The sequence below is a fragment of the Podarcis tiliguerta genome, assembly GCF_965153285.1.
Source record: "Podarcis tiliguerta genome assembly, chromosome: 1".
Lineage (NCBI taxonomy): Eukaryota > Metazoa > Chordata > Lepidosauria > Squamata > Lacertidae > Podarcis > Podarcis tiliguerta.
The window spans coordinates 45,801,030-45,827,499 of NC_139534.1; the positions used below are offsets into that span (position 1 = coordinate 45,801,030).

General features: G+C 41.5%; 1 protein-coding gene across 2 annotated transcripts in view; it reads right to left on the bottom strand.

The window, feature by feature from the left end:
* The window catches only part of PDIA5 (protein disulfide isomerase family A member 5), a 145,115-nt gene that overhangs the window by 62,700 nt on the left and 55,945 nt on the right, over positions 1-26,470 (bottom strand). For both annotated transcript variants that reach the window (XM_083410050.1, XM_083410051.1), the window contains exons 4-10: positions 25,777-25,860; positions 22,104-22,149; positions 16,202-16,294; positions 10,856-10,916; positions 5,269-5,336; positions 1,751-1,842; positions 1,581-1,652 (exon numbers count right to left, since the gene is read on the bottom strand). In XM_083410050.1, the coding sequence (XP_083266176.1) occupies positions 1,581-1,652; positions 1,751-1,842; positions 5,269-5,336; positions 10,856-10,916; positions 16,202-16,294; positions 22,104-22,149; positions 25,777-25,860 (516 nt within the window). The remainder of the gene's footprint in view (positions 1-1,580; positions 1,653-1,750; positions 1,843-5,268; positions 5,337-10,855; positions 10,917-16,201; positions 16,295-22,103; positions 22,150-25,776; positions 25,861-26,470) is intronic.

A 26,470-nucleotide genomic window follows, 5' to 3' on the forward strand; every position in this document is an offset into this window, starting at 1 on the left:
GATGCCCATGTACATTTCCGCAAAATGAGAGGCGGAAAAGCAAAAGATGAGAGCATGATTAAATTAGGAAAGATTCCACAACTGTCCGCCCAATGATTTGCGAGGGATCAAAAGATTGTGATGCTGCTGAAACATTACAGCATAACAGTTAAGAACATGAGCTATGAACTAGATGTGTCCATGCAAACAGGAACTCTTGGAGTTGCCTAAGTCAACTTCACTGTCTTCTCAATCTCACCTATACTATCCAGTCTCTAGTTTGGGAATAGCAACAACAGCCCCTACTGCAGGACATTATTAGGATAAGCAAAAGGATGCATATGAAGAGCTCTGAGTACTTCATATAAATTCATTTTCTAAGTAGTGGCATTACCATCGTCCAACACCCCCATCCCTACCCCACCACAGCAGATCTGCCTACACAGTCCAGATCACAATGCATTATTCTCCATGAGCCTGCCGAGCAGTCCCAAAGAAAGACAGATAGGAAACCAAATACGTAGACATGTCAAGGCACAGGAGCAGCAAGTGCAGGCAGTATACAAAAGCCCATCAATGGACTTCAGTGGCTCATACTTAGTGGAGCAAAGCACACAATGGAAGACAACACACAGCATCGTAATAAAGAAAGATGCTTTATACAGAGTCGGAGCATTGGGTACATGTAGCTCAGTACTGTTGACACGGACTGCCAGTGGCACTCCATGGTTTCAGACATTCTTTCCTGGGGATTGAACCTGAGGACTTCAGCATGCAAAGCAGATAATCTAGCACTAAGCTTTGGCTCTTCCTCAAAGGCTGCCATGAAATGGTGTGAACAAGCCCATAGGTTCTTGCATGCTTTCTGTAACTTATGCTTTATTTTCAGTCCAACACCAAATTATAATTTTCCTCCGATAAATATCAAACAGCTTCACTAACGATGCTCAAGACCTTGCCACAAGGTCCCAGTGTCAATCAATTCTGCTTAGGTCAGATTTTTCTATCTCAATCAAGCATCAAACTTGCCAAACCTATAAATATATGCCAGTGTTTGCTGCATTTTGTTTCATAATCAAAAACTAAAATGTCCTTCTGGCTATGCTGAACACAACATTAGATACTAAAAGCAAAAACTCTAGTGTCATCCTATGAATCCTGTCTTGCCTCTCAATTTGGATCATCGTTCCTACACACCACTGAGTCTGTCTCCTTTCCCTGGTAAAAGATACTGGAACAAAAGATTCACAATCTCTCAGTCAGAGCCATTTCAAATTGTCTGATAACGGAGGTGTCCACAACAAGGGAATGAAAATTTTAAAGTCTGAGGTTTTAAAAATGAAGGTTTTGACACAGATCAATGGCATCCTTCCGATGTCCAGAAAAGATAATAGGAGAATTGCAACTGGGAAGATACTGCAAGTATGAAATAGAAAGCATGGAAACTGAAGCAAACAACCCAGGTTCATCTTTAACAGTTCAGTGTGATGCTTTTATTTGCCTCTGGAGTAGCGATGAAGATGCTGCTATTTGCAAGGTGTGATACTGTTTATTCAAAATGCAGTTCTCAAAGATGTAGGAGATACATTTCAGACACTTACTCTTTCAGCCATTCAATGATGTCCTTTGCTGTAGCACCATAGTTCTCAAAGTTGAACAGGAATTTGCCCTTTCTATAAATGCAACAAAGCAAGGTTTGAAATACAGGAAAATCAACAAAATACATGATTGGTGTTGCCATTATCTACATGCAGAATAAGCAGAGACATACTCAAAGTAGCAAATGGTTGGGTATCCCCGGACATTGTATTCTTCTTTTATTTTTTCAAATTCAGCTGAGTAGACATTCATCCCTGCAAGTACCTGTAACGACAGAACCAGAAGAGTCTTACACCAGGAGCAGAAGCGTCTTTCGAAGCTGTATTTTATTGCAGTACCGATCATATTTTATAGGAATCTCTGCTTGCTAATAAAGCCACAGAAAAGTTTAACACTTAAAAGCCAATAAAACCACGGTGGCGGTTCTCACCACCATGGGCTCATCCGGGCAAGAATTGATAGGTCTTTTTAAAAAACCCAAAATGAAGTATCTCATGCTTTGCCATGTGTGCTGGGGCTTACCATTCTCCGTTACAGTAGAAAATGAATTGTGTACTCATATAGGATTTGCAGGCAGGAAAAGTTGGGGATTCTTTTTGATTTATGCCATAAATTACTTACATAGATTATACAGTAGGGATGGAGAACCTGCAGCCCTCTAGATATTGCTGGACTACAACTCCCATCACTCAACTATTGGCCATGCTGTGTGGGGCTGGTAGGAGTTGGACTCCTACAATGTCAGGAGGATCACAGATTTTTTTATTCCTGCTATGGCAGTTAACATGGAGCTTCCTCCTCATGCAGAAGCTTGGGAATAGAGATGGGGAAAACAGTTTGCAGTGGGGGGGGAGCATACACATACATGGCTCATTGATGTCTAGAATCAGAGGCCCAGGGATCATTTTTAAGTGGTCTGAAATGCACTGGCTACATCGAGAGCCCTTGTCTTTCAGCTGCTCACCTCTCTTCCACGTGTACTGTGGAAGATGCTCTCTTTTTCTCTCATAAGAGACGGACATCTCACAAATGACCTCAAGAGAAAATACTTATTTCAAAAGCCTATTATATATTAGCCTGTTAATGGATTCCTTTTTATTATTAATCAGGAACACCAAAGGAAACCCCATGTGAAGTTCACTGTACCATTAACATGGAAAAATAGAAGGGGAAATGGGCCCTGCTTAGGAAACACTGATGGTCTTTTCACATATTATGCAGGGGGCTGGGGGAAACTTTTTTGTTACTTGAGTGTCCAGTTCCAGCTCTTTTATTTGTACCTGTATGATACATGTATTTGCAATTACGAATTTCTAATGTTCAGACCTCATTTTTCTTGATGTACACAAAAAAAGTAACGCTTGTAAAGATCCTCAGAATCGGAGTGGTTTAGTGGGCAGAGTATTGGGCTTGGACCGAGGAAGTCAGGAGTCAAACCTCTGTTCAGCTATGAAGCAATCTGGGTGGTAATAAATTGCTACCTCTCAGCCTAAGATACCCCAGGGGACTACTGCAAAGAGTCAGTGTGGTGTAGCAGTTCAAGTATCGACCTAAGACTGAGGAAACCAAGATTCAACAATAACTCCACGCAGTCATGAAACTTACTGGGTGATCTTGGGCCAGCTACTATCACTCATTCTAACCTACCTCCATGCATATAAAATTTGATCACCCAAGAGGAAGTTCACCATTACAAACACTCCAGCCAGGGGAATGAGCAGACCTTCTTGAGCTTGCTCATTTTTCATACCTGCTGGAAACACTACTGCTAGAATATACTTTGGAGCCTTGCCTACAGCCACAGCTCTTTAATTTATCTTCACAGCTGCAGGCCTGGTGCCAGGCTCATCTTTTACTGAAAAGGGAGCAGACTTTTGCCCTGAAGGATGAGGAATACTAGAAAAAGGCATTTGGATACAGAGCTTGTGACTTGCCATCCTCTGCTCAGAACAATAAACTACCAACTCTGCTCCTCCAAAGCCCCAAACACTTTTAAAATGAAACTACTCAGAGGATTGGACTGCCTCTCTCTGGGTCTAAGATTTAGACGCAAGTCATCTTGTAGCTATATTCCTCAATGGCCAGTTGCTGAAGATACAACTGGAAGATTAACTCTTGATTAATAACACTGAAGGCTTAAATCCCTTTAGCAGCACAGTGTTAATCTAACTGCACCCACTTCACCCTCCCCATCAAAAGCAGGATTTTTCTTTCACATAAAATGCTGCTCAGACCAAATGTGCTTGGAGGTAGTGTGAAATAAATCTTAAAGCAGACCGTTCCCTTCAGAAGGTCAGCTGTTGCTCAGAAAGCATTAGGATATATATATATATATATATATATATATACACACACACACACACACACACACACACACATAAATAACAAAAGCAAACCTACACACAGAGTCTTGGCCTTTCCCCAACCCTTATCCACCATTCTGAGACATCAACACCTACTTTGAAGAACATCAAACAGATTAAAGGGGAAACCCTTACATCAGCAACCTCTGCATTACAGATTCATGAGGTTGCTTTTACCAACTAAGCAATTCCCTGCTTCTACTCAAGAGCTTTCAGTCTTGTGTTGTGTATATAATTCCTATCTGGAGAAGAGTGCTAAGAAAGAGGGGGCAGCCCCTCTCCACACACACCCCGCCCCAGTTTTATGCGTCATGCAAAAAGGGGCAAGACTGCAGGGCAACGTCTTGAGATTTTGTTCATTTTACAACATAGAGCTGGCAAGGCATCAACTTGCCTAGGTGGGGGGGGGGAGGGAGGATAACCCTTCCCCCATGAAATCTACAGTAAACACAGTCCTAAAAGCCTCACCGCTTGTATTCATCCCCCAGTCTCCTATCATCATGTGGGGAAAGGAGCTCTCCCCAGCCTCCATCAAGAATATGGACTATAGATATGATGATGCAGCTAGAGTGCGTATGGGCACTGCACCTCTCCCAATAGGTAAAGGTAAAGGTACCCCTGACCGTTAGGTCCAGTCGCGGACGACTCTGGGGTTGTGTGCTCATCTCACTTTACTGGCCAAGGGAGCTGGCCCTTGTCCGCAGACAGCTTCCGGGTCATGTGGCCAGCATGACTAAGCTGCTTCTGGCGAACTAGAGCAGCGCATAGAAACAGTGTTTACCTTCCAGCCGGAGTGGTAACTATTTATCTACTTGCACTTTGACGTGCTTTCAAACTGCTAAGTGGGCAGGAGCTGGGACTGAACAACGGGAGCTCACCCCGTCGCAGAGATTTGAACCGCTGACCTTCCAATCGGCAAGCCCTAGGCTCAGTGGTTTAGACCGCCGCGCCACCTCTGTCCCCATCTCTCCCAATATTTAGCTACAATTAACTGTCAGTGGCAAGCACCATGTGGACAGAGGGCATGAAAACAGTATTAGGTACTGATCAATATTCATTACCCAACAGTACAACTACCAAAGTGAATACTGTCTCTTGGATTATGATTCTTTGAAGGTTTTTCATGACTATGTTTTGTATTGTCAGTTTCTTTGACTTCTTTGAAGGAAAAAATGGGATGCCATTTAAAAACTAAATATGGTAAGATCTGTTTGCATGTTGCAATAGTTGTACAGAAAGGACAGAAAACACCCACACACATGAAGCTGCACAGAAACAAAAACAAAACACCAGAACATTCATTAGTCTTGCAACTCATCTCACTTACATACATGCCTTTAACTTCTGTGGATGCTTGCTGGAAAGATGGCATCATTCTTTTGCAAACACCACACCCTAATATATGAGAGAGAGAGAGAGAGAATGAGAATTAATGACACCATTAAATGCATCTGCATGGACATCAAATGAAAAATGCCCCTACATTTCCTATCATTTCCACTGAGTTGGAGCTAGGGAACTTACAACTTAAAACACACAGAATTATTCTTTACTTGCCAAGGTCTAGATTTTAGGCATTTCCCATTGGCCCTATATTCTAAAGCCTTGTACACCTGAGGCAGACCCCAAAATGGTGCCCCTCTCCTCTCCAGGGAAGAAGGGGTGGTGGAAGATCTACATCAGGAAAAGTGGGGGGAGACAGATTGACATTGGGATTTGCTGCCCCAGCGGATCCTGCCACCTGAGGCAGTAGCTTCACTTTGTCTTGTGGGTAGGCTGGCTCCAAGTATGTCTCTTTGATGGCTTGTTCTAACGGCAATTTGCTTTTTGTTTTTATAAATGCCATACAGCCGTACTGCATCATTTAAACCATAGCATTCTGATTGGTATCTCAAATGCTGTATCTAGTTCCCCACTTCACAATACTCTCCACATCATGTTTGAAGTGGTATATGCAAATCTCTTATATCAGCTCCAATTTCCTTCCAGTGAGAAAGCAAAAACTAGCCTTAGTAACTGAAATGTCTAGTGTTGCAATGATGACAGTATTGGGGAAGATAAAAACTGGACAAGTACGAATCTCTCTCCTACCCAATATAAAAAAGAGTTAAGCTATAGAATTCTTGGGGAGTAACAAGAGTACTTTCATCTCAAAGCAGATGCCCAGTACAGGTACGAATATTCTCAAACTAGCTGAGGAAGAGGAGGAGAAGTTGGTTGGTTCAGTTTTGAAACTTGCAAGAATCCAGCTATTTCAATTTTGTACACTGAAGAAGAATCCTTTGGAGCTTGCCAAGCAACAACAAAACCAGGCCAGAGTCTCTATTAACCAAATATGTCCTAATTCTACCTAAGACCCATTGTGGCAAGAAGAATATAGGACTTAAGGGAGCCTATGCTGGAATGATACAGTTAGCTGAGCCTACACATGTCTAGTGATAGGGACAGAATCCATAAAACTAGACTTACTGGAATCAAAGTAGAACTCAGAAATCTTCAAAAAGATTATATGTTAATGCATTTTTTCTTTATTGTATTTTTCCCTTTTCTTTTTTGTTTTTTTATGTCTTGTTTATATTATACCATGAAAATCTAATAAATATTAAATTAAAAACAAAACAAAACAGAAATCTTCAAAAAGGACTCTGTAACCTAAGTTCAGTTAGGTGCTTAGAGATATATAAACCCTTATTTTCATAGCCATTATTTTGTATCAACCTTGATTTATCTTGTTTTTAATTCACTATTGATCTGTTTGCAGTGGTTTAGTCATCTTGTTAAATCCATTTTGCTTTATTTGGCTGAGTAACTGCTTTGCTTATTGTGCACGGGTTCAATTCCGACCTCGAGGCCTCCAAAGCAACCCAGGGTACGCTAATAGGCTCTACCGGCTTAATTTAGACGAGACAAGCCATAGGAATTTAACTGAAGCACCTTTCATCAAATTAAGCACACAGAGATAAAAAAACAAGCAATGGCAATGTTGGCATGATTACTAAGAATAGTGGTAATTCAAAGAGCCACCTTCATTAGGACCCAGAAGCTTATGGTGCCAGACTTTGAAGACTTGTCAGTAAAAGAGAGAATGCAGCCAAGTCATCATCTGGCTGTGGAATGCTAAAAACTACATGCATACAATGCTGAACAAATCAAAATCACCTTGCAAACTGGCACTTTCTTCTAATACTAAACAGAACACTGTGGGAGTAGGAAGCATAAGTTCTTACACAAAGGATGGATACTGACTAAATTGAGTGACATCTTGGACCATATAGCCTAGCAGCCTGCATCTGCTGCTCAGTATAGTAGGCAAGCCAGAAAATCAGCATTCAGTCTGAATAGCCTAAAATAGACCAATCCCACACAATACGTTTTTGTTAACATTATTGGCTTATTCTAGCACAGGTAAAGGAAGGTCCTCAGCCTTGACCTGTCCTAATTGTTGTCTGTAGGACATTCAAATCTTCCTGATCTTTTCACCACTGTCTTGTGACCTCTCCTTTCTATAAATCTTAAAACAAAACAAAACAAGGTTCTTGGATACTGCTTGAATCCTAAGCAGTCCACTTCTTCCTCCCGGTACATCTCCCAGTACCAGTCATCTTGGCTGGAACCAGCTCAGCCCCACCTTCCACCCCCACTTTCAAGTACTTCTCCACAAACAAGATCAGGCAAATCAGAACCCAACAATATATAAATATATAAATACATTTGTAAGGGGAGACCTTTGTAAGCATCTTTAGTTTACTAGACTTCAATTAGTGGTTTAATTTTTGTCTTGGGTATACCCAGAACACCAGCAGATCAAACTGTCTATACTAAAAGTTATAAAATTGAATGAAAACTGGGGAGGGAGAGAAATTTTTTAAAAGCTGCTAAAATAGTAATTCGGCTCCTCCACAGCCATTTAGAAACAAGGAAAATATTGCTGCCTCAAATGTTTTCCTGCTTCAAAGGAAAGAAAACTGGAAGGAGGCAGAAAAGCAGTGTGTCTAGGGGGGGATAGTTCAAACCGACTGAAGGGTCAGATGATGTACGTTGAAGGAAAATACTTTGTTGTTAAAAAAAAAAGTTACTTGCTAGAGAGTAATAGTATGAAAGTGTTCTGATGCTATGGACTCTCCCTGAATGAATGATTTACAGGCCTAAAGCAGGCTTGAGAGCTTCAAACCGATATAAAACAGCAGGCGGTTGCATTACATCCTGCGAGCCAGAAAACAGCGGCCATTCAGAGATAATCCAAAAATTCTGCCGTGTTTGCAGAAGTTAGTAGGCTTGTTAAGAGTAAATCTGCATGGTTGAAAAACATGCCATCACATATAATTGTCTGGGAGCCACAGGCAACAGCAGCCTTAACAATAAAGGGAGCCAGCATTATAGAGAACCCAAGGAACAAACTGGAGATTGTGAAACATCAGTCTGAGCAAAAGCAAAAACTGGAAGGGATAAGTCATGTACTGCAACACCAATTCCATATGCAACAAGCACAGGATGGTTTTCTTTCTACAACTAATTTACTCTCTTTGGTGATCCGTGGCTAAAATGCAGTAGTATTCAGCCTTGAGAAGGTGAAAACAATACTAGCAGCTATTCTACATGTCATCTGAAAGAGCCATAAAACAGCAATAGTCAGAGGGAGGATACATACATATCCTCATGAGGATTAGTAGTAGTAGTAATACCTGGCCCATCTGATTGAGTTGCCCCAGTCTCTCTGTGCGGCTTCTAAAAGAATCAGCAGCCCCGACCCACCTTTGAATATGGAATGATATAAATATTCCTATGAGCCACTTTACACATCAGCTGTGTTTGCCAAGGAAACACCAGTGCTTCTCACAATCCATGTATAATGGATGAATTGAGGTGTTTTTAGGTCTATACCAGTGGCTCTCAAACTTTTTTATCTGGGCCACTTTCAGAATGAAAATTTGCTCACACTACACCAAATTTTTTTTACTGATAATAAATTGGAAAACAAAAACAAAACAACTCCTAGCAGTGCTTGATTTGTAACATAGAACTAGAGTTGCCATACATCTGGATTTCCTAGATACTGCCGGGATTTCAAAGGTGGAAGTGGCATCCGGGGGGAATTTCCGGAAGGTGGCGGTTTGTCCTGGAATTTAGGCAAGCAAACCGAAAAATCGCATTTTTGTGTGTTGCAACAATTTTGGGGTCCTCCTAAGAAAAGCTCCTGGTTTTTACTTTTTGAAATATGGCAATCCTAATAGAACACAACTACTTTATAACATGATAATGGGACAGCCATAAAGTATTAAACAATGCAGCTACGTAAGAACATGAATCACTCTCAAAATGAAATTGTATACAAATTTCTTTGATTGTTGTTGAATCTTCCCACCACACTAAATATCCTCTCCCATCACACCAGTGTGGTGCACCACACCCTTTGAGGACCACTGGTCTATTGCATTCGATATAATGAAAAGATTCTATTTCTCATGTTCAATACAGTCTCTATCTCATTTAACAAGGTTTCAAATGACAATAGCCAGTAGTGGAAGAGAAATGTAGGTGCAAACTGAATAGCAATAGGCAAAACAACAAGCCACTAACATTCTGCCAGATGATAGATGGAAGTAGATCCTGCAGTAGATGAATAATGAACAAGTTCAAGATTGTACCTCAAAGGCATGTCTTTTTAGATGGGCAGTTTGGACATATTCACAGCTAATAAATTAAGCCTCTAGATTCCAGTTCAGACCCTTAGGTTCTGAGTAGTAGATGGGAAGAGAAAAGTACTTGTGACGTGCAAGTCTTTCTTAATAAAGATAATGAGTCCAGTTATCTGTGAGCCTGCAGTGGCATGCGTTCATATCTAAAGTGATGGGTTGCATCTGACCTGCACATGAACTTCCTGTTGGGATCCAGGCCCTCAATGATTCTAATGGTGATCCATCTGATATTGACCTCAAGCTTCCCCTACATCCTCCTTTACTGGTTGATTACTTTGAGCCAGCAACATCTGCCCAGGAATATTTAAACCCACCAGAAAAGAGAAATTGGAGAGGCAGAAGGGAAACTCCCTATTAATCTCTCTGAGGAAGGTGAATAACTAGACTGTAGATCTTGGACTGGCAGCTCAGATATCTCTGTTGAGAATCTGTATCAACCCAACCACCACCCAAAGCTGTCCATTCCCTTAGAGGGTTCAGTGCAAGGTCATTCACAGTGCACAACTGAAATCAGAGCATTGTCTCTATATTGACTGCAACTTCACTGGTAGGGTTCTTGTAGACATCAGTCTCTAATAAAGTTTGAAAGCTAAGGAACCAACAGCTGCTGTCACTGGGAGCTATCCAAGGTCCTGTGCCACTTAATTCTAGCGAGCTCCCTGCTAATCAAGATCAGCTTCTTCTGACTTCGTCCAGCAACTTGCAAACTCAGCCAGGCTGGAACAGTACAGCTCCCTTCGTGTGGTCTGTTATAATGGTGGGTCAATATGAATTCACATCCATTCATTTTTCAGATGGATTAAGGCTGGAGCAAAGAATGTTTTGGATCTGGTACCTCAGGCTTCCTAAACTCAGTTTTTAGAACTGAGAGTACAAATATGAACTATAACGGCAAGTCCAGCCAAGTGTTTTTCCTCTCTCAATAATTTAAGGAAAGTGCTCCTAGAGAAAGCAAATATCTGAAATATTCTTGTGCTATACTGTCAGCATTTACACTGAAATTTGGAGAACTGAGCTAGGAAGAATATGAAGTGGAAAAAAATCATCTGCCAATTGATAACCATATGGCAATCACATACACATGAAATTGAATTTAACAGACAGTCCAGATTGTTTTACTGGACCATAGGATGAAAAAAAAGAAAAAAGAAGGATTTGAGATCTTGCATATTAGATTACTTCCAGGGGGCACAGAACATCAGCATATTAATTACTTACAGGGGGCATAGAACATCAGCAGCAGAGGCTTATCTTCCTTCTTCAAAAGTCTTTTCAGTTCCTTAAAACCCAAAGAGATAAACATGCTATAATTAGAACCCTGAATTTAAGAAACAATATATCCCCACAGATTTCAGGTAAAATTTCCAAGCACATATAGTCTGGATTACATGTGTCAATATATGGAGTAAGGATTGGTCTGTATTAGGGGCTTGAATAACAGAATTTACTGTGCCAAATTTAAGGCCCCAACAGGTTGATGAATTGGAGGAATTTGCTGCATTTAGGTGATAATCCAAGTAGGGGTGTTGATAAGGCCCTGGGTCTTTTACACCAGGTCCCTTCTCTTAAAAAAAAAAAAAAATGCAAAACTTTTTAAAACTTGCTTACAGGAAGTGTAATGGGTTTATGCCTTTTAAGAACATAGTAAATACCTCCATATCCAAGGTTTCAAACCCATGTTTTATGAGCAATCGAACATGGCCACTATTCACTATTAACATACATTTATGAGGCCAAGATGGGTCTCTTGTTTTTAAGCCAAGACATGGCACAAATGAACTATGGCTTAGATTTATTTTTATTTTTACTATTGAGAGAAATGCATTCTCTCACAAACAAACCATTTATCTTTAATATGTTGCTTTCAGTTATTTTAAAGACAACAGTGTGAGCCTGCTAGAAGCAGATGTTTGCAACTCCACAGTAACTACAACACAACTCCGTATAAGTGGAATATTTCCACAGATTTACAAATGAAGCAAACACATTGTTTTCCTGCTGATATGTTTTCATAAATGCAGATAATCCAAAATAAATTAATGGGGCAAGCTTCCAGTGGGATTTACTCAAAAGGGGTTTATTCAGAACATTTAAGATATATCTCAGATGTGATCTCAGAACCACTGGCAGTCATCTTTGAGAATTCCTGGAGAACAGGCGAAGTCCCGGCAGACTGGAGGAGGGCAAATGTTGTCCCTATTTTCAAAAAGGGGAAAAGAGAGGACCCAAATAATTACCGCCCAGTCAGTCTAACATCAATACCAGGGAAGATTCTGGAGCAGATCATTAAGCAAACAATCTGTGAGCACCTAGAAAGGAATGCTGTGATCACCAATAGTCAGCATGGATTTCTGAAAAATAAGTCATGTCAGACTAACCTGATCTCATTTTTTGACAGAATTACAAGCCTGGTAGATGAAGGGAACGCAGTGGATGTAGTCTACCTTGATTTCAGCAAGGCATTTGACAAGGTGCCCCATGATATTCTTGTAAAGAAGCTGGTAAAATGCGGTCTTGACTATGCTACCACTCAGTGGATTTGTAACTGGCTGACTGACCGGACCCAAAGGGTGCTCATCAATGGTTCCTCTTCATCCTGGAGAAGAGTGACTAGTGGGGTGCCACAGGGTTCTGTCTTGGGCCCGGTCTTATTCAACATCTTTATCAACGACTTGGATGATGGACTCAAGGGCATCCTGATCAAATTTGCAGATGACACCAAACTGGGAGGGGTGGCTAACACCCCAGAAGACAGGATCACACTTCAAAACGACCTTGACAGATTAGAGAACTGGGCCAAAACAAACAAGATGAATTTTAACAGGGAGAAATGTAAAGTATTGCACTTGGGCAAAAAAAATGAGAGGCACAAATACAAGATGGGTGACACCTGGCTTGAGAGCAGTACATGTGAAAAGGATCTAGGAGTCTTGGTTGACCACAAACTTAACATGAGCCAACAGTGTGACGCGGCAGCTAAAAAAGCCAATGCAATTCTGGGCTGCATCAATAGGAGTATAGCATCTAGATCAAGGGAAGTTATAGTGCCACTGTATTCTGCTCTGGTCAGACCTCACCTGGAGTACTGTGTCCAGTTCTGGGCACCACAGTTCAAGAAGGACACTGACAAACTAGAACGTGTACAGAGGAGGGCAACCAAAATGGTCAAAGGCCTGGAAACAATGCCTTATGAGGATCGGCTAAGGGAGCTGGGCATGTTTAGCCTGGAGAAGAGGAGGTTAAGGGGTGATATGATAGCCATGTTCAAATATATAAAAGGATGTCACATAGAGGAGGGAGAAAGGTTGTTTTCTGCTGCTCCAGAGAAGCGGACACAGAGCAATGGATACAAACTACAAGAAAGAAGATTCCACCTAAACATTAGGAAGAACTTCCTGACAGTAAGAGCTGTTCGACAGTGGAATTTGCTGCCAAGGAGTGTGGTGGAGTCTCCTTCTTTGGAGGTCTTTAAGCAGAGGCTTGACAACCATATGTCAGGAGTGCTCTGATGGTGTTTCCTGCTTGGCAGGGGGTTGGACTCGATGACCCTTGTGGTCTCTTCCAACTCTATGATTCTATGATTCTCATCTGTGCTGATGGATTTATGAGCAACTTTACACCCATATTGGATTTTTGTTCTTTGTGTATTCTCATCACTGTATTTTACCCTATTTATAGTGTTACATTCTGACTTTTTTGTTGCTGTAGTTATAAGATTCCTGTAGTTACAAGATTCCCTAAAGAATACTCTTTAGGGAACCCATCAAATTTGGTTGTTTTCTTCACCCCTTTCTCAGCTTTATAGCCAAGAGAATATGGAGCTGAAGGGTATTTAAAAGTAGATACAAACATAATTTTCTCCTCCAACTTTCTAGCTCAGCTAACTCACATAAAAGCTAACCAAGGCCCACTTCAGATGTAATAGGAAACCATGATTTCCTGCTAAGTGGATGAACTGCAGCTAGCCTCTCACTCCCGCAAATCCCTTTTCTCCTTTGTGTCCAAAATGGAGAAGACTGGAAGCAACTGCTTCTAGATTCAAATTAATCACAATTCCCTGTGACATCAGGATTTAGGGAGCTACAATTTGTTTGAACTGTATCTGTGGTGGTTTTTTTAAATGTAAATACAAGTCAGAGTCTGAAACCACAGTTTCATCCTGACTTTGCCCCACTAAATCACTGTTTAAATGAACTACAGCCACCCAAGTTTCAACATCACAGGGAACCATAGCTTGTTTAAAATTGAAAACAGAGGGTTTTACTTTCCCTCTCATGAGCACAAAAGGGGAAGCATGTGAGCCTAGGTTTCACCAGGGCTTGTGCAAATATCAGGAAACTGTATCTAAATTGGGCTGGGAAAATAAAGATGTTGTTCTCACAGGAGCTACCAGGGGAAGCCTATGTGGTACCCTCCATGTGTTGCTGGACTACAATTCCCATTAGCCCCAACCATCATGTCCAGTGGTCAATGGTGATGGGAGTTGTAGTTCAACAACAGCTGGAAGGCACCATGTTGTCTACCCTTACAGTACTTTCTATCCAGAAACTGCCAAGTAACTGTCAAAAAATAGACAAGTATTATAAATTAGATGAGGTATGCACCTCTGGTTGATTACCCCAGAACCACAGGACGGTTTTCTTCAATGAAACAGGCACCCCACTTTTATTAAGGACAGAAAAATCTGCTTGTTTCCTTTCAACACAAACCAATCCAGGGCTATGAAGGGACTATAAGGATGGATTTTTCAGAGCCAGTATGATTAGAAAGGCAAGATGAAAATTTTAAATTGAAAATGACCCCAGGAGAGATTGTAATAGAGAACAGAAAGGTGAACATTAAAAATTAATCTTCTTACAAAAAGTGAATGCCAAAGTAACTGTTCCTAATACCAGAATGAAAGCTAAGAAACTGAAATGACTCTATGAAATACCAGCCAGAGACCAATCAATTAAAATTTAAAATCAATAGGGTGGGTGGGAGGGAATACAACACACATTGCTCAGAGTTTACCAAGAAAGAGGAGGAAGTAGAATGATGAAGCTTAAATTTCTGCAACAAAAGTAGGTGTATGATTTAGGACTGTTCTCTGCTTTTATGAATTAGCTGCTATTAAATCAAAATAATTTGATGGCTAGGGAAGCCTTGCTGGGCTTAAACAGCCTCTATTTGCTGCATGTGAGATCTCAGGTAACCTCACTATCCCTTGCCATAGTCCTCATTTGCCCACATTAAGACTGAACACACCATCATACATAGTTTTCCTATTGGTCTTATAGTGTCCTGCAACTCAAAGGGCTTTATCATGACCCTTAAATCTCTGCCAGTGATTCAAACCTGTAAGCCATCAAATGCATCTAAATTTTGGTTACCATGTCAGTCCCTCCACGGCTTTTAAAAAGGATGGCACGAGAGCACTCTGGGGAGCAGTCATTTTCCTATTCTGTCACTTACGCCAATTAGTACCTTGCCAAAAAAGCTAATTCTGCTCCAGTTAAAATATTAATTGTGGATTCTATATTTTACCTCAACATGTTACAATCCAAAATGTTCCAACCAACCCCTGTGGTATGACTCAGAACCCATTTCCCATGGGATAATCCAAACAGAGGAATATTCCCATGTTTAAGATGTTTGATCCATTTTAATTCACGTTCTGTTGTATCCTAAGGATTTGCTGGTTACATATACCAATTTTGAACTTCATATATAAAAAAATTAAAAGTGCATTTGCATCCTTAAGCAATTCACCATTTGAACCATCAGTTCTATAAAGGTCAGGGGGATAGTCAGTAGTCCATCTGTAGGAGCACAGCACACTGCCTTCAATGAAATCAGCCTGCGCTCAACCACTAAGCAACAACCCTTCGCTTTTCACCCATTCCTCATTCTGTCTCCATTTAAACTGGATCATATCACCCATTTAATCACAGCCTTCAATGATTAATATGCTCATTTTGCTCAGCCTTGATGCTGTGTTCAATTCAAAGCTGTAACCTGTTGTAAAAACCTAAAGGGTCATCATACTACTTAAACCATAAAGATTTATAATGATGCCAGAACCAACAGGTGTGCCGAGCATAAACAAATTAATGAAGTAATAGAAGTCTGAGGGCTTTGCTTATGTGATACCCACGTGATACCCAGCCATTTATCACAACCGTTCCATGTTGTAAATATTAGTGCAGCTACCCCACAAGCCAACTAGAAAACTGTAAAGTTCAAGGAACTATCAGCTGGGAGAGCACAAGTTATATTTGGTGCCTAGAGTAGCTGATGCAGTTAAGGCATTCTGCAAGGGGGTATGCACAACATGCAATTGCAAAGCATCTCTCTCATGCCCTGTGCAACTTCTTTGGTGCCCTTAAAGCATATTAGCTTACAGAATATGGAGCTCTGCTAAACATGCCTTCCAAAAATTTATAAGCTTAAGAGTAACAACATTTCCCTGATTTTCTCCAGCTCATGTGAGTGCAAAGGGTTCTGCATTCATTATGTGCAGGAGTTAATTTTGTGAAAGAACTTTGTTTTGTTCCAAGCACTTCACAATTCTGGTTAACGTACCTTTTCACTGTCAATGTGGACAATGTCTTTGGCTTCAGGATCTTCCTCCCACAATGGAGCTCCTTCTGGATCCTTTAGAAAGGCCACCATTGACTGCACAGAAATGGAAAGACAAAAGTTTTTAACCCCACAACAGAACTATCACCAATCCATGGAATGCTGACTTTGCCATTCTACTTCCAGTAACAACATTTATTGGTTCACCCTTGTACTTCAGACTTCTTTAAAAAATAAAAAGAAACCCAAGCAGCAAAGTTTTTTAAACAGATTCCAGAAACCTTTGGCATGAGGATTTTTAAAAAACAACACTTTTTTTAAAAACCTCAACAGGTGAATATTGTTCTGGAAAGCAAGCAAAACAATTTCATTTCTGGCTAGTGTGCTATAAATGAAAGAAGCCTACCAAATTGCTCTCAGATGTTTGGGATGGGGGAAATTTATTTTCCCCAAACCATACAAACAATTTAAAAAAAAAAAAACTATATAAAGTGCTGCTGCCCCTCCCAATTGTTCTGAAACTAAATAAAAAAGATAGGGAAACAGTTTTTAAATCTAGGAAAAATAAGGAGGAAATTAATAGGAAGGAATTAACTCTGATATGGATTGGACAAATGGGGCGTGAGATGCATAAAATGAGGTGTTGGCTGCAAGTTGCCCACCTGTGATCTATGTTATCCCACTGCTGTTAATAGCTTCTAAATATCTCTCATGTAAAACAACAATACTATGTCTGCTGTGTTCTAATGTAGGGTTGCCATATTTTAAAAAGTGAAAATCTGGACACAAAATGGGTATGTCCAACAAATTACGGACATAACTGGACCAAAGAGAGGAGGACCAAAGGGAGCAGAGATAATGTCTTCTTCAAATTCCATGGAAGTCTAAAGGTACAGTTCGTAACTTTTTAATGAAAAGCTGGATCCACAAGCAGGAGGACCCCAGGCAATCTTCCCTAACAACCCAGCTTTCAATATTTTTGTTTCCTTCTATTTTCAGTAGGTGATCAGCACAGTCCTATGCAAGTTTATTCTTAAGACCTATTTTATTCAGTAGAGCTTTCTGTCAAGTTTGCATAGCATTACACCCTTAGACTTAGTGTGTGCTCCCTCACCAGTTAAGGGTGCTGGGAAAGTATTCCAGACACCAGAGAGATATCAGGCTTGTTTCTCTTCTGCCCAGCATAGGAACCCTGTGTGTTTTAGTGTGCAGTTGAGCCTCACACCCCTCTTAAATGAAACAAACAAACAGTTTGTTTGTTTCAACTAGCTTAGTAAATTCCTAGCGTATTTAGCAGGTGTTTGAACAGCACTGGCTTTCTCTTTTTATCTAACTGCCAAAACTAACACAAGCTACTACACATGAAGAAAAACAAACAGGAAACATTGATTGCAACGCACACCAGAATGTCAAACACGAAACCGTGTGCTGCCATATATGTGGTCTTGCCAGTGCTGAACTTTCCAGTGACAGACAGCAACAGTCTAAGTGGATAAATCCACTTTGCATCAAATTAGGTCCACAAATCCAGGAGCTGGACATTTGTGTATATAGCAGGCCTACAACTTACGCAGGGTTTACATTCCAGGGATTGTGTCTAAAGCCAAAATCACATATGGTCAAAACCTACTGGGTTCAATGGCAAGTGGGATTGCCAAAGTCATTCCCCCCCAAAACCTCACCTCCTTTGTAATTCCCCCCCCCCCACCTGCGTAAAACTGAATGCACACAAGTTAAATGTGTGCAAGTTGTGGGCTCACTGTACATCACACCTCTTGATTCTTTTTCCTAACAGAGGTTCAGAATGAAGCTTGAGGAACTATTCTCAAAACCTGGAATTGAGTTTGCAGTCGAGGCCCTTCAAACATTGATGGGCTACAACTATCACCATCCACGACTATTGGCCATCAGCTGGGGCTGATGTCAGCTGTAGTTCAGCAACATCTGGAGAACCACAGAAAAGTTCCCCAACCCTGGTTTTCAAACTAGTTTGTGATGCTGTTGGAGAAGGGAGGGGTGGAGGGAGGGAGAAATTCCAAAGCTCTGCTTGCACATATGAAAGGGTTTCTGTGTGCTTAAGAGGGCTCTTTGGATTGCAGCCCAGGAAAGAAAGAGTGCTGGGAGCAGCGTGGCAGCCTCATTAGAACAGCACACCCCACCTTACTGCCAAATGCATTTTCATATTGTCTTAAAATGTAACACAGCAGATCTAGAGAGCTTTGTTCGCTATTACTGATGTACTGCAAAACGAAGTGTTAAGTTAAATCTGTTAACAGTTTTTAAAATCTACACACACTTGAAGCAGCAGGGTCACAGAAAACAAGAATACCCGATTAAAAACAAAACATGTTCTGAGAGACACATACCTAAATATAAAACAATATTAAATAATCTGCTATTTTCATGTGTTCTAAGCCTTCTCAGCATTACTGAACAGACTGCTTCTGTTTCCTTCGCTACCCGTCGTATTGTACTAGTTAATTTTTAATTTAGGGATTAGGGAGCCAGATTTTTTTTAAAAAAAGATATTGCATAAGCAACTAGTTATTTTAGGCACTTTATGAATAAAACGGAATATGATGATGAGTGTCTTTTTAATGTCTATTCTCCAATGCAGCAACATTTCCTGTGGCCTAATTGTATAGTGAAAAAGGTTCCTAAGGACTGATACACACTTACCTTTATTCCGCGCTTTCCAGGAACTTTAAAGCTCCATGTTTGATTGAGCACCCCTTTTTTGTTGTTGTTCCAGGGCTTTTCCCGTGAAAACCCATGCTTTAAAGCTATTCGAGTTTACTGAGGATTGCCATTTGCTCCAATTCAGCTTTAAAGAGCACCACCTTTAAAGTCACCTTTAAAGCCACCTCAAATGGCTTTACAGGGGGTCTAGGCAAGTTACTAGATGAGAAGTCTATCAATCAGTGTTAGCTGACTAGGACTTTGGCAGTATGCCACTGAATACCAGTTGCTGGGAAGCAGCAGCAGCAACAACAACAGGGAAGGGCAGTTGCCTTCATTCCCTGCTAGTGGGCTTTCAGGACGTTTATGGTTGGTCATTTTAGGAAGCAAGGTCACCAACAAGATGGACCTTGGTTTCATCCAATAGGAATCTCTTTATGGGCAACAACTGCCACTCAGGTTTCCATTTTAGCCTCTATTATTGCTATGTAAACAAAAAACTACATCTATTTCCATAAAAATAATTCCACCTTTTGATTGATTTTATATTCATAATTTTATTGGAGGGATTTAATAACTGAATGGCTTTTTTTATTGTGGTCTGCCCAGTGAGCATTTATTGATTAAAAGGTGCTATAGGCATTTGAAAAAATAATTTGACTAAAAGGGAGGGGAAACAGCCCAAATGCTTGGCCATAACCTTTTATGATAACTTCTGGAAGCAGTGGGTTCACAAGCATGTTAACCAGATCTTGTCATTATTAAAGACTCATGCATCAAGCTCTTCTGCATGCTTATTTTAAAGATGGCTCCTATTAGTTTGACATGTCATATTTTTTCATCATATTCTCCCCTGAGAAGAATACAACAGCTAGCTTTGGGGGAAAGCCCTACTTCTGGGCATGGAGTCAGATTCTAAACTTTATATTCAGAGAAGGAGGAGAGGGGCCTTGTGCAAGCCTGTTTCCATCATTTTAAAAAATGGAAACAAAAAAGGAAGAGGGAGACAGTCGGTAGATAACACACCAGATGGGAAATATCAATCCCAGTGGCAGCCAATGAAAGCAACTCCTGAGGGAAGGCAGAAACACACACACACTCCGCTCTTTTCTGCTTGGCAGAAGCCAGCCAGAGGCTGCCAGGAGTGCTTGGGCTGATGCTATACAGGCACCTGCCTAAGAGCACCTAGCTCCAACAATGCCTAGAGCAGCTTTCCCTCCAAACAGGCCAGCTGAGGAGAATGCAGGTACCGTCCCTCTGGAACAGGGAAGAGACTTTCACTGCTTCTAAACCCCATAAGGAATGTGTAGTGTGCGAACACTTTCCAACCAACTGATTAATAACACACATACACTCAATAATTAGAACAACTTATGGAGTCATTTTACACATCACTTGGGAAGACAGGCTAATGACAAACTAATATCAGTGTATTGGAAGAAGCAAAAGTCACCAGTGTTGAAACAATGATTCTTCAACATCAACTTTGTTGGACTGGTGATGTTGTGTGGATGCCTGATGATCGTCTTCCAAAGCAATTACTCATTCCAAACTTTAAAATGGAAAGCGTAATGCTGGTGGTCAACAAAAGAGGTTTAAAGACTGTCTCAAGGCAAATCTAAAAAAATGTAGTATAAACACTGACAACTGGGAAACACTGGTCTGTGAGCGCTCCAGTTGGAGAACAGCCTTTACCAAAGGTGTCATGGAGAAGACACCCGAACTTAGGACGCAAGGGAGAAACGTGCTAGGAGGAAGGCACGCTTGGCAAATCCACACCGTGATCAACTCCTGCCTGGAAACCAATGTCCCCACTGTGGAAGGATGTGTGGATCCAGAACTGGCCTCCACAGTCACTTACGGACTCATTGTTAAACCGTGTTTATGGAAGGCAATCTTACTCGGCTACGAGTGATCGCCAAAGGAGGAGAAGAAATCTCTTAATGAAGTACAATCTGAAAATGTGGTAGAAGTTGCAAAATTAAGTCTCCTCTAATAAGGCAGGAGGAATCAGTGTTGAGACCTGGCAGTTGCCACTAGCTTCAATAATGGTGCTCAAATCTCGTAACTGCCACCGTACTGTGAACTATGAGCAAGCCAGGGTCTGTGCAGATAAATTTATCTGTTTTGTTCTGTTATAAAGATCAGAAAGAGAGAAATTCACACAAAGCTTCACAATTTATTCACTTTGTATAATGTCTGGGTTATGCACTGCTGGCTCCTCTCCCCTATAATGTTTCCTCTTAGTAATCCTTCCTAAGGCAAACAGCGCCAAACACTTCAGCCTCCTCTTATAGGGAAGGTTCCCAAATACTTCCAAAACTAAACAGAACTCATTTTTGTTGAATCTATTCTGTCGTTCTGAGTCCCTCCAATGACTTTTGGGGAAATCCTCTAAGTGCTGGAGAAGGTTGAAGAAAACACATCAGGTGAATTCAGGTGAGTATCTTCCGATTTGTCAATTTTTTAAGGCTTTTCTGGAGTTTAAAAACGCCTCCTACAATCATTTCAGGAACAGAGCCAAGACCTCCTGAGGCTACTTTTGTGAACAAAGCTTTTTCTTAAGCCACCATGAGGAAAGGCCTCCTATTCTAGGAGTATTCTCTGGTGTTCTCTAGGATACCCCCTTTTCTCTGAAAGCTGCTTCAAAGGGCACTTCTCCTTTTGCTCTGTGCAGTCTATTATGGCCATGCAACAAAAGGAAAGGAGGCCAGTTTGCCCATGCTGTGCACTGGGCATCTACCTAGGACTTTAGTCCATGGTTGCAACCATATCTGAGAAAAGGCCACTTCCTCTCTTTTCCAAGCTCATCTCATGGCAGATGAAATAGAAGGGGGGAGCATTTTCCCAATCACTGCCAGGGTAATGCTATTAGATACAAGCTGGCATCAAAAGGGATCTTGCAGCAAGACAAAAATAATTTACAACACACATACTAAATAAAAAACCCACTTTATTTGTTAGCAGATTGCAACGAAGTTCACAATTTATATTGCAATTTAACAGTGTCTCCATCTAGTTAATCACACACAGCTTTGCAGGATGTTTGCCTGGCAGATGTGCAGGAGATATGAGAATGGAGAGAAACCCTTTAGGTCACCCAAACAGCTGTTCCTGAAATGTATGGGGGGGAAACCATCCAAATATAAAGCTGTAAGCATTAACATCTGTTCTACACCCAAACACATCTCCCTGTTCGGAAGATTTCAAACTACTGTAAATTTACCTTCAGTGTGAGTGCTCTGTTATATTCAGTGTGAAATGCGCCATCCCTGTCAAGAAACAGTATGGGGAAAAACAGCAATTAATTTTAGGAGTGCTATTAGAAAATCATGCAGCTGTTTCCTCTGGTCTGGATAAATTAAGTTTTCCTCAGCTTGCAGGGCTGTGGAAAACACAGCCATCGAAAACAAGTTCTTGAAGCAACCAGGTCTCTAATGGGCAATCACTTCCACAAAGCCTTAATGAGAGCATTTAGCACAGGCTAGACTTGGGGAGTGGCAGTTTCAGGGGGCAATTCTATTTGCTACAATGCACAGCTATATTTATGCATGTTGGTTCCTGAAGAACAAAAAACAATCACATGCTGAAGTCTCCTGAAATCAGTCAGCTAGGAAACCAACCTCCAACTGATTTAGGTAACACAGGTAGGGACTGTCTCATTAAAAAGAATTATGACGGAATACTGGAAGAGGAGACAACACTTTCTTTAAGTATGGGTGTAATTTTTCAGGGGGGTAATTTCTTCCCCAAACTCATCTGAATTAAAAATATCCCTACTGATCCCTAATAATAATAATGTGACAAGTTTTTCTATTTATCTCAGGCCAGGCAGATGGGGGAGGGTTAATTTTCAACTCTTAATGCTGACCCAGACTACTAATATTAATAACAGTGTATTATGTAATCACACACACATTTTTATTCGGGGAACTCTCCTGAGTATGTAACATGGTCTTTGAAATTCACAACAAAACTTACATTATCTATGTATGCACCAGTAGATACAGTGCAATTATGTCTAGGAGTTTACAATTTTACTTGCCACTTTTGTGGCTCAGAAAGCCTCTTGGGTAAGTCCTAGGCTTACTTCAAAGCTTGAAGCTGTGAGGAAGGGAATGACCCTGCTCCTCCTTGCCTCCACAGTTCAGAGGCGGCTTGGGATGTGTTTTGGATCCAGCTCCAAGCTAGAAGGAGAGGCAGGTGTCTTGACATCTGCATTTGACAGGCGCTTCAACTGCCTAGCAAACATACAGACAAAGCAAGCCTGCCCGCTTCCCTCCAACTTTAAACTAGAGGGGGTTGAAGGCTTGCTTTCCCGTTGCACGGAACTCTGAACCCTCCTCCAGGTTTGGGATTGGGACAGAAATTGTCTCCGACCTCGTGCTGCATTTCAGATGTATGGTACAAGGTCAGAACAAAACCCCAACTGTTGAGGAAGGTGCATGGTTCCGGCAACTGCAAGAGATAAACAAAAGCATTTAATATTCTTAAATATTAGCAAGCACTAAGATCTTAGTGGGACAGAGTGCACCAACAGAAATTAGCTTTCAGCCACCAGCTCATCATAGCCAAACCATACCATGTTGCCTGCCCATTAAATGTCCATTAGCAGCCCAATTTTGGAATGCAGTACATATGAAAATTATTATCTCTGCCTTACGAGCTTTTGTTCTTTTTGCATAGCCACTCTGGGCTGTATGGGGAGGGGTAGTACCTCTGGTGGGAGACATATTGTGCTTCTTCTGGGTCAGTTTGTCCACCTTTGGTCCCCACTCTGCACTCAGCTCCTACCTGTGGCTCCTAGAAGCTGTCAGCATGCAACAGCAGCTACATCCCGGGAAATGGCTTTGATGGGCCTCAAACCCTCGTTGATTTAGGGACTTGCCCTGCATACAAAGACAGGCTCCGGTGGATTGAGCAGACAAAACCAATAGCGGGTCCAATAGCCAAGAAGGCGGTTCCTGCACATGCTGTAGAGGGAAGTGAGGGACAGGTGGGGCTCATCAACCTGGGAAGGTAGCCCATCTAGGAAAAGGAAAACGCTGATGCTAAACCTCTGCTAGGAAAAGGAAAACGCTGATGCTAAACCTCTGCTGCCTTGCAGGGTATCTTCAGGAGAAGATAAAGCCACTCTCAACACATTATGTTGCATTCCTTGACAATCTCAGATAGGATTGTAATTAAGCAGTATATTTATTGCCCGATGCCCGACCTGAAGAATTTGGAGGAAATGATTCAGCAGAGGAAACACAGCCCAGAATAACTAAGGAGATAGTACAAGAATACTTGGCTAGTTTAGATGTATTCAAGTCTCCAGGGCCAGATGAACTGCATCCAAGAGTATTAAAAGAACTGGCAGATGTGATCTCAGAACCACTGGCAATCATCTTTGAGAATTCCTGGAGAACAGGCGAAGTCCCGGCAGACTGGAGGAGGGCAAATGTTGTCCCTATTTTCAAAAAGGGGAAAAGAGAGGACCCAAATAATTACCGCCCAGTCAGTCTAACATCAATACCAGGGAAGATTCTGGAGCAGATCATTAAGCAAACAATCTGTGAGCACCTAGAAAGGAATGCTGTGATCACCAATAGTCAGCATGGATTTCTGAAAAATAAGTCATGTCAGACTAACCTGATCTCATTTTTTGACAGAATTACAAGCCTGGTAGATGAAGGGAACGCAGTGGATGTAGTCTACCTTGATTTCAGCAAGGCATTTGACAAGGTGCCCCATGATATTCTTGTAAAGAAGCTGGTAAAATGCGGTCTTGACTATGCTACCACTCAGTGGATTTGTAACTGGCTGACTGACCGGACCCAAAGGGTGCTCATCAATGGTTCCTCTTCATCCTGGAGAAGAGTGACTAGTGGGGTGCCACAGGGTTCTGTCTTGGGCCCGGTTTTATTCAACATCTTTATCAACGACTTGGATGATGGACTCAAGGGCATCCTGATCAAATTTGCAGATGACACCAAACTGGGAGGGGTGGCTAACACCCCAGAAGACAGGATCACACTTCAAAACGACCTTGACAGATTAGAGAACTGGGCCAAAACAAACAAGATGAATTTTAACAGGGAGAAATGTAAAGTATTGCACTTGGGCAAAAAAAATGTGAGGCACAAATACAAGATGGGTGACACCTGGCTTGAGAGCAGTACATGTGAAAAGGATCTAGGAGTCTTGGTTGACCACAAACTTAACATGAGCCAACAGTGTGACGCGGCAGCTAAAAAAGCCAATGCAATTCTGGGCTGCATCAATAGGAGTATAGCATCTAGATCAAGGGAAGTTATAGTGCCACTGTATTCTGCTCTGGTCAGACCTCACCTGGAGTACTGTGTCCAGTTCTGGGCACCACAGTTCAAGAAGGACACTGACAAACTAGAACGTGTACAGAGGAGGGCAACCAAAATGGTCAAAGGCCTGGAAACAATGCCTTATGAGGATCGTCTAAGGGAGCTGGGCATGTTTAGCCTGGAGAAGAGGAGGTTAAGGGGTGATATGATAGCCATGTTCAAATATATGAAGGGATGTCACATAGAGGAGGGAGAAAGGTTGTTTTCTGCTGCTCCAGAGAAGCGGACACGGAGCAATGGATCCAAACTACAAGAAAGAAGATTCCACCTAAACATTAGGAAGAACTTCCTGACAGTAAGAGCTGTTCGACAGTGGAATTTGCTGCCAAGGAGTGTGGTGGAGTCTCCTTCTTTGGAGGTCTTTAAGCAGAGGCTTGACAACCATATGTCAGGAGTGCTCTGATGGTGTTTCCTGCTTGGCAGGGGGTTGGACTCGATGACCCTTGTGGTCTCTTCCAACTCTATGATTCTATGATTCTATGATTCTATGATTCTATTGTCTCAACAAATAAAATAAAAACCCATTCTTGCACGTACTTGTAATGCAATAACTCCACCCCTTTCTCCTTCAAACTAGGGTCAACTTTCATCTTCTTGCATAGTTTTCTGCTCTCTGAATCACTGCAAGAAAAACAAACAAAAGCATTTGATATATTTTTTTAAAAAATATTAGCATTAAATTACACAACATTAACTATATGTGAACAATTCTAGTTTAGCACCTCTGCCGTAATTACTGATAATTTAGCCTAGGACACAAGCAGCAGCATGGGACTGCAACATTCAGGGATGCTTTAGTTGGATTCCTGCACTGCAGGAGGTAAAACTAGATGACCCTTGGGGTCTCTCCCAACTACAGTTCTATAATTCTATGATGCAATCCTAAACACACTTAGTAAGCTGCCCTGAGCAGAGTGGGACTTACTTCCAAGTCAATATTCAGTGTTAGAATAGCTGGGTGCAGTCCTGATAGCACTTCTTTCTGACGGCCTTCTCCTTAATGATTCAGTTGCTAAGAGTTACAGCCAAAGGCAGCCCCGTCCCACACTTCCAAATCATAGCACAAGGCAGGAAGGGTGGACAGACTTGCTCAGCAACACCAACCCACAGTTTTCTGTAGCAACCAAGCCCATGTCAACCTTCCCATCCCAGAATGTGCCCCACAACATGAAGATAAAAAGAATGCAACACAGCCACAAATCTGCAGAATGATTAAAACGCGAAAAGCTCT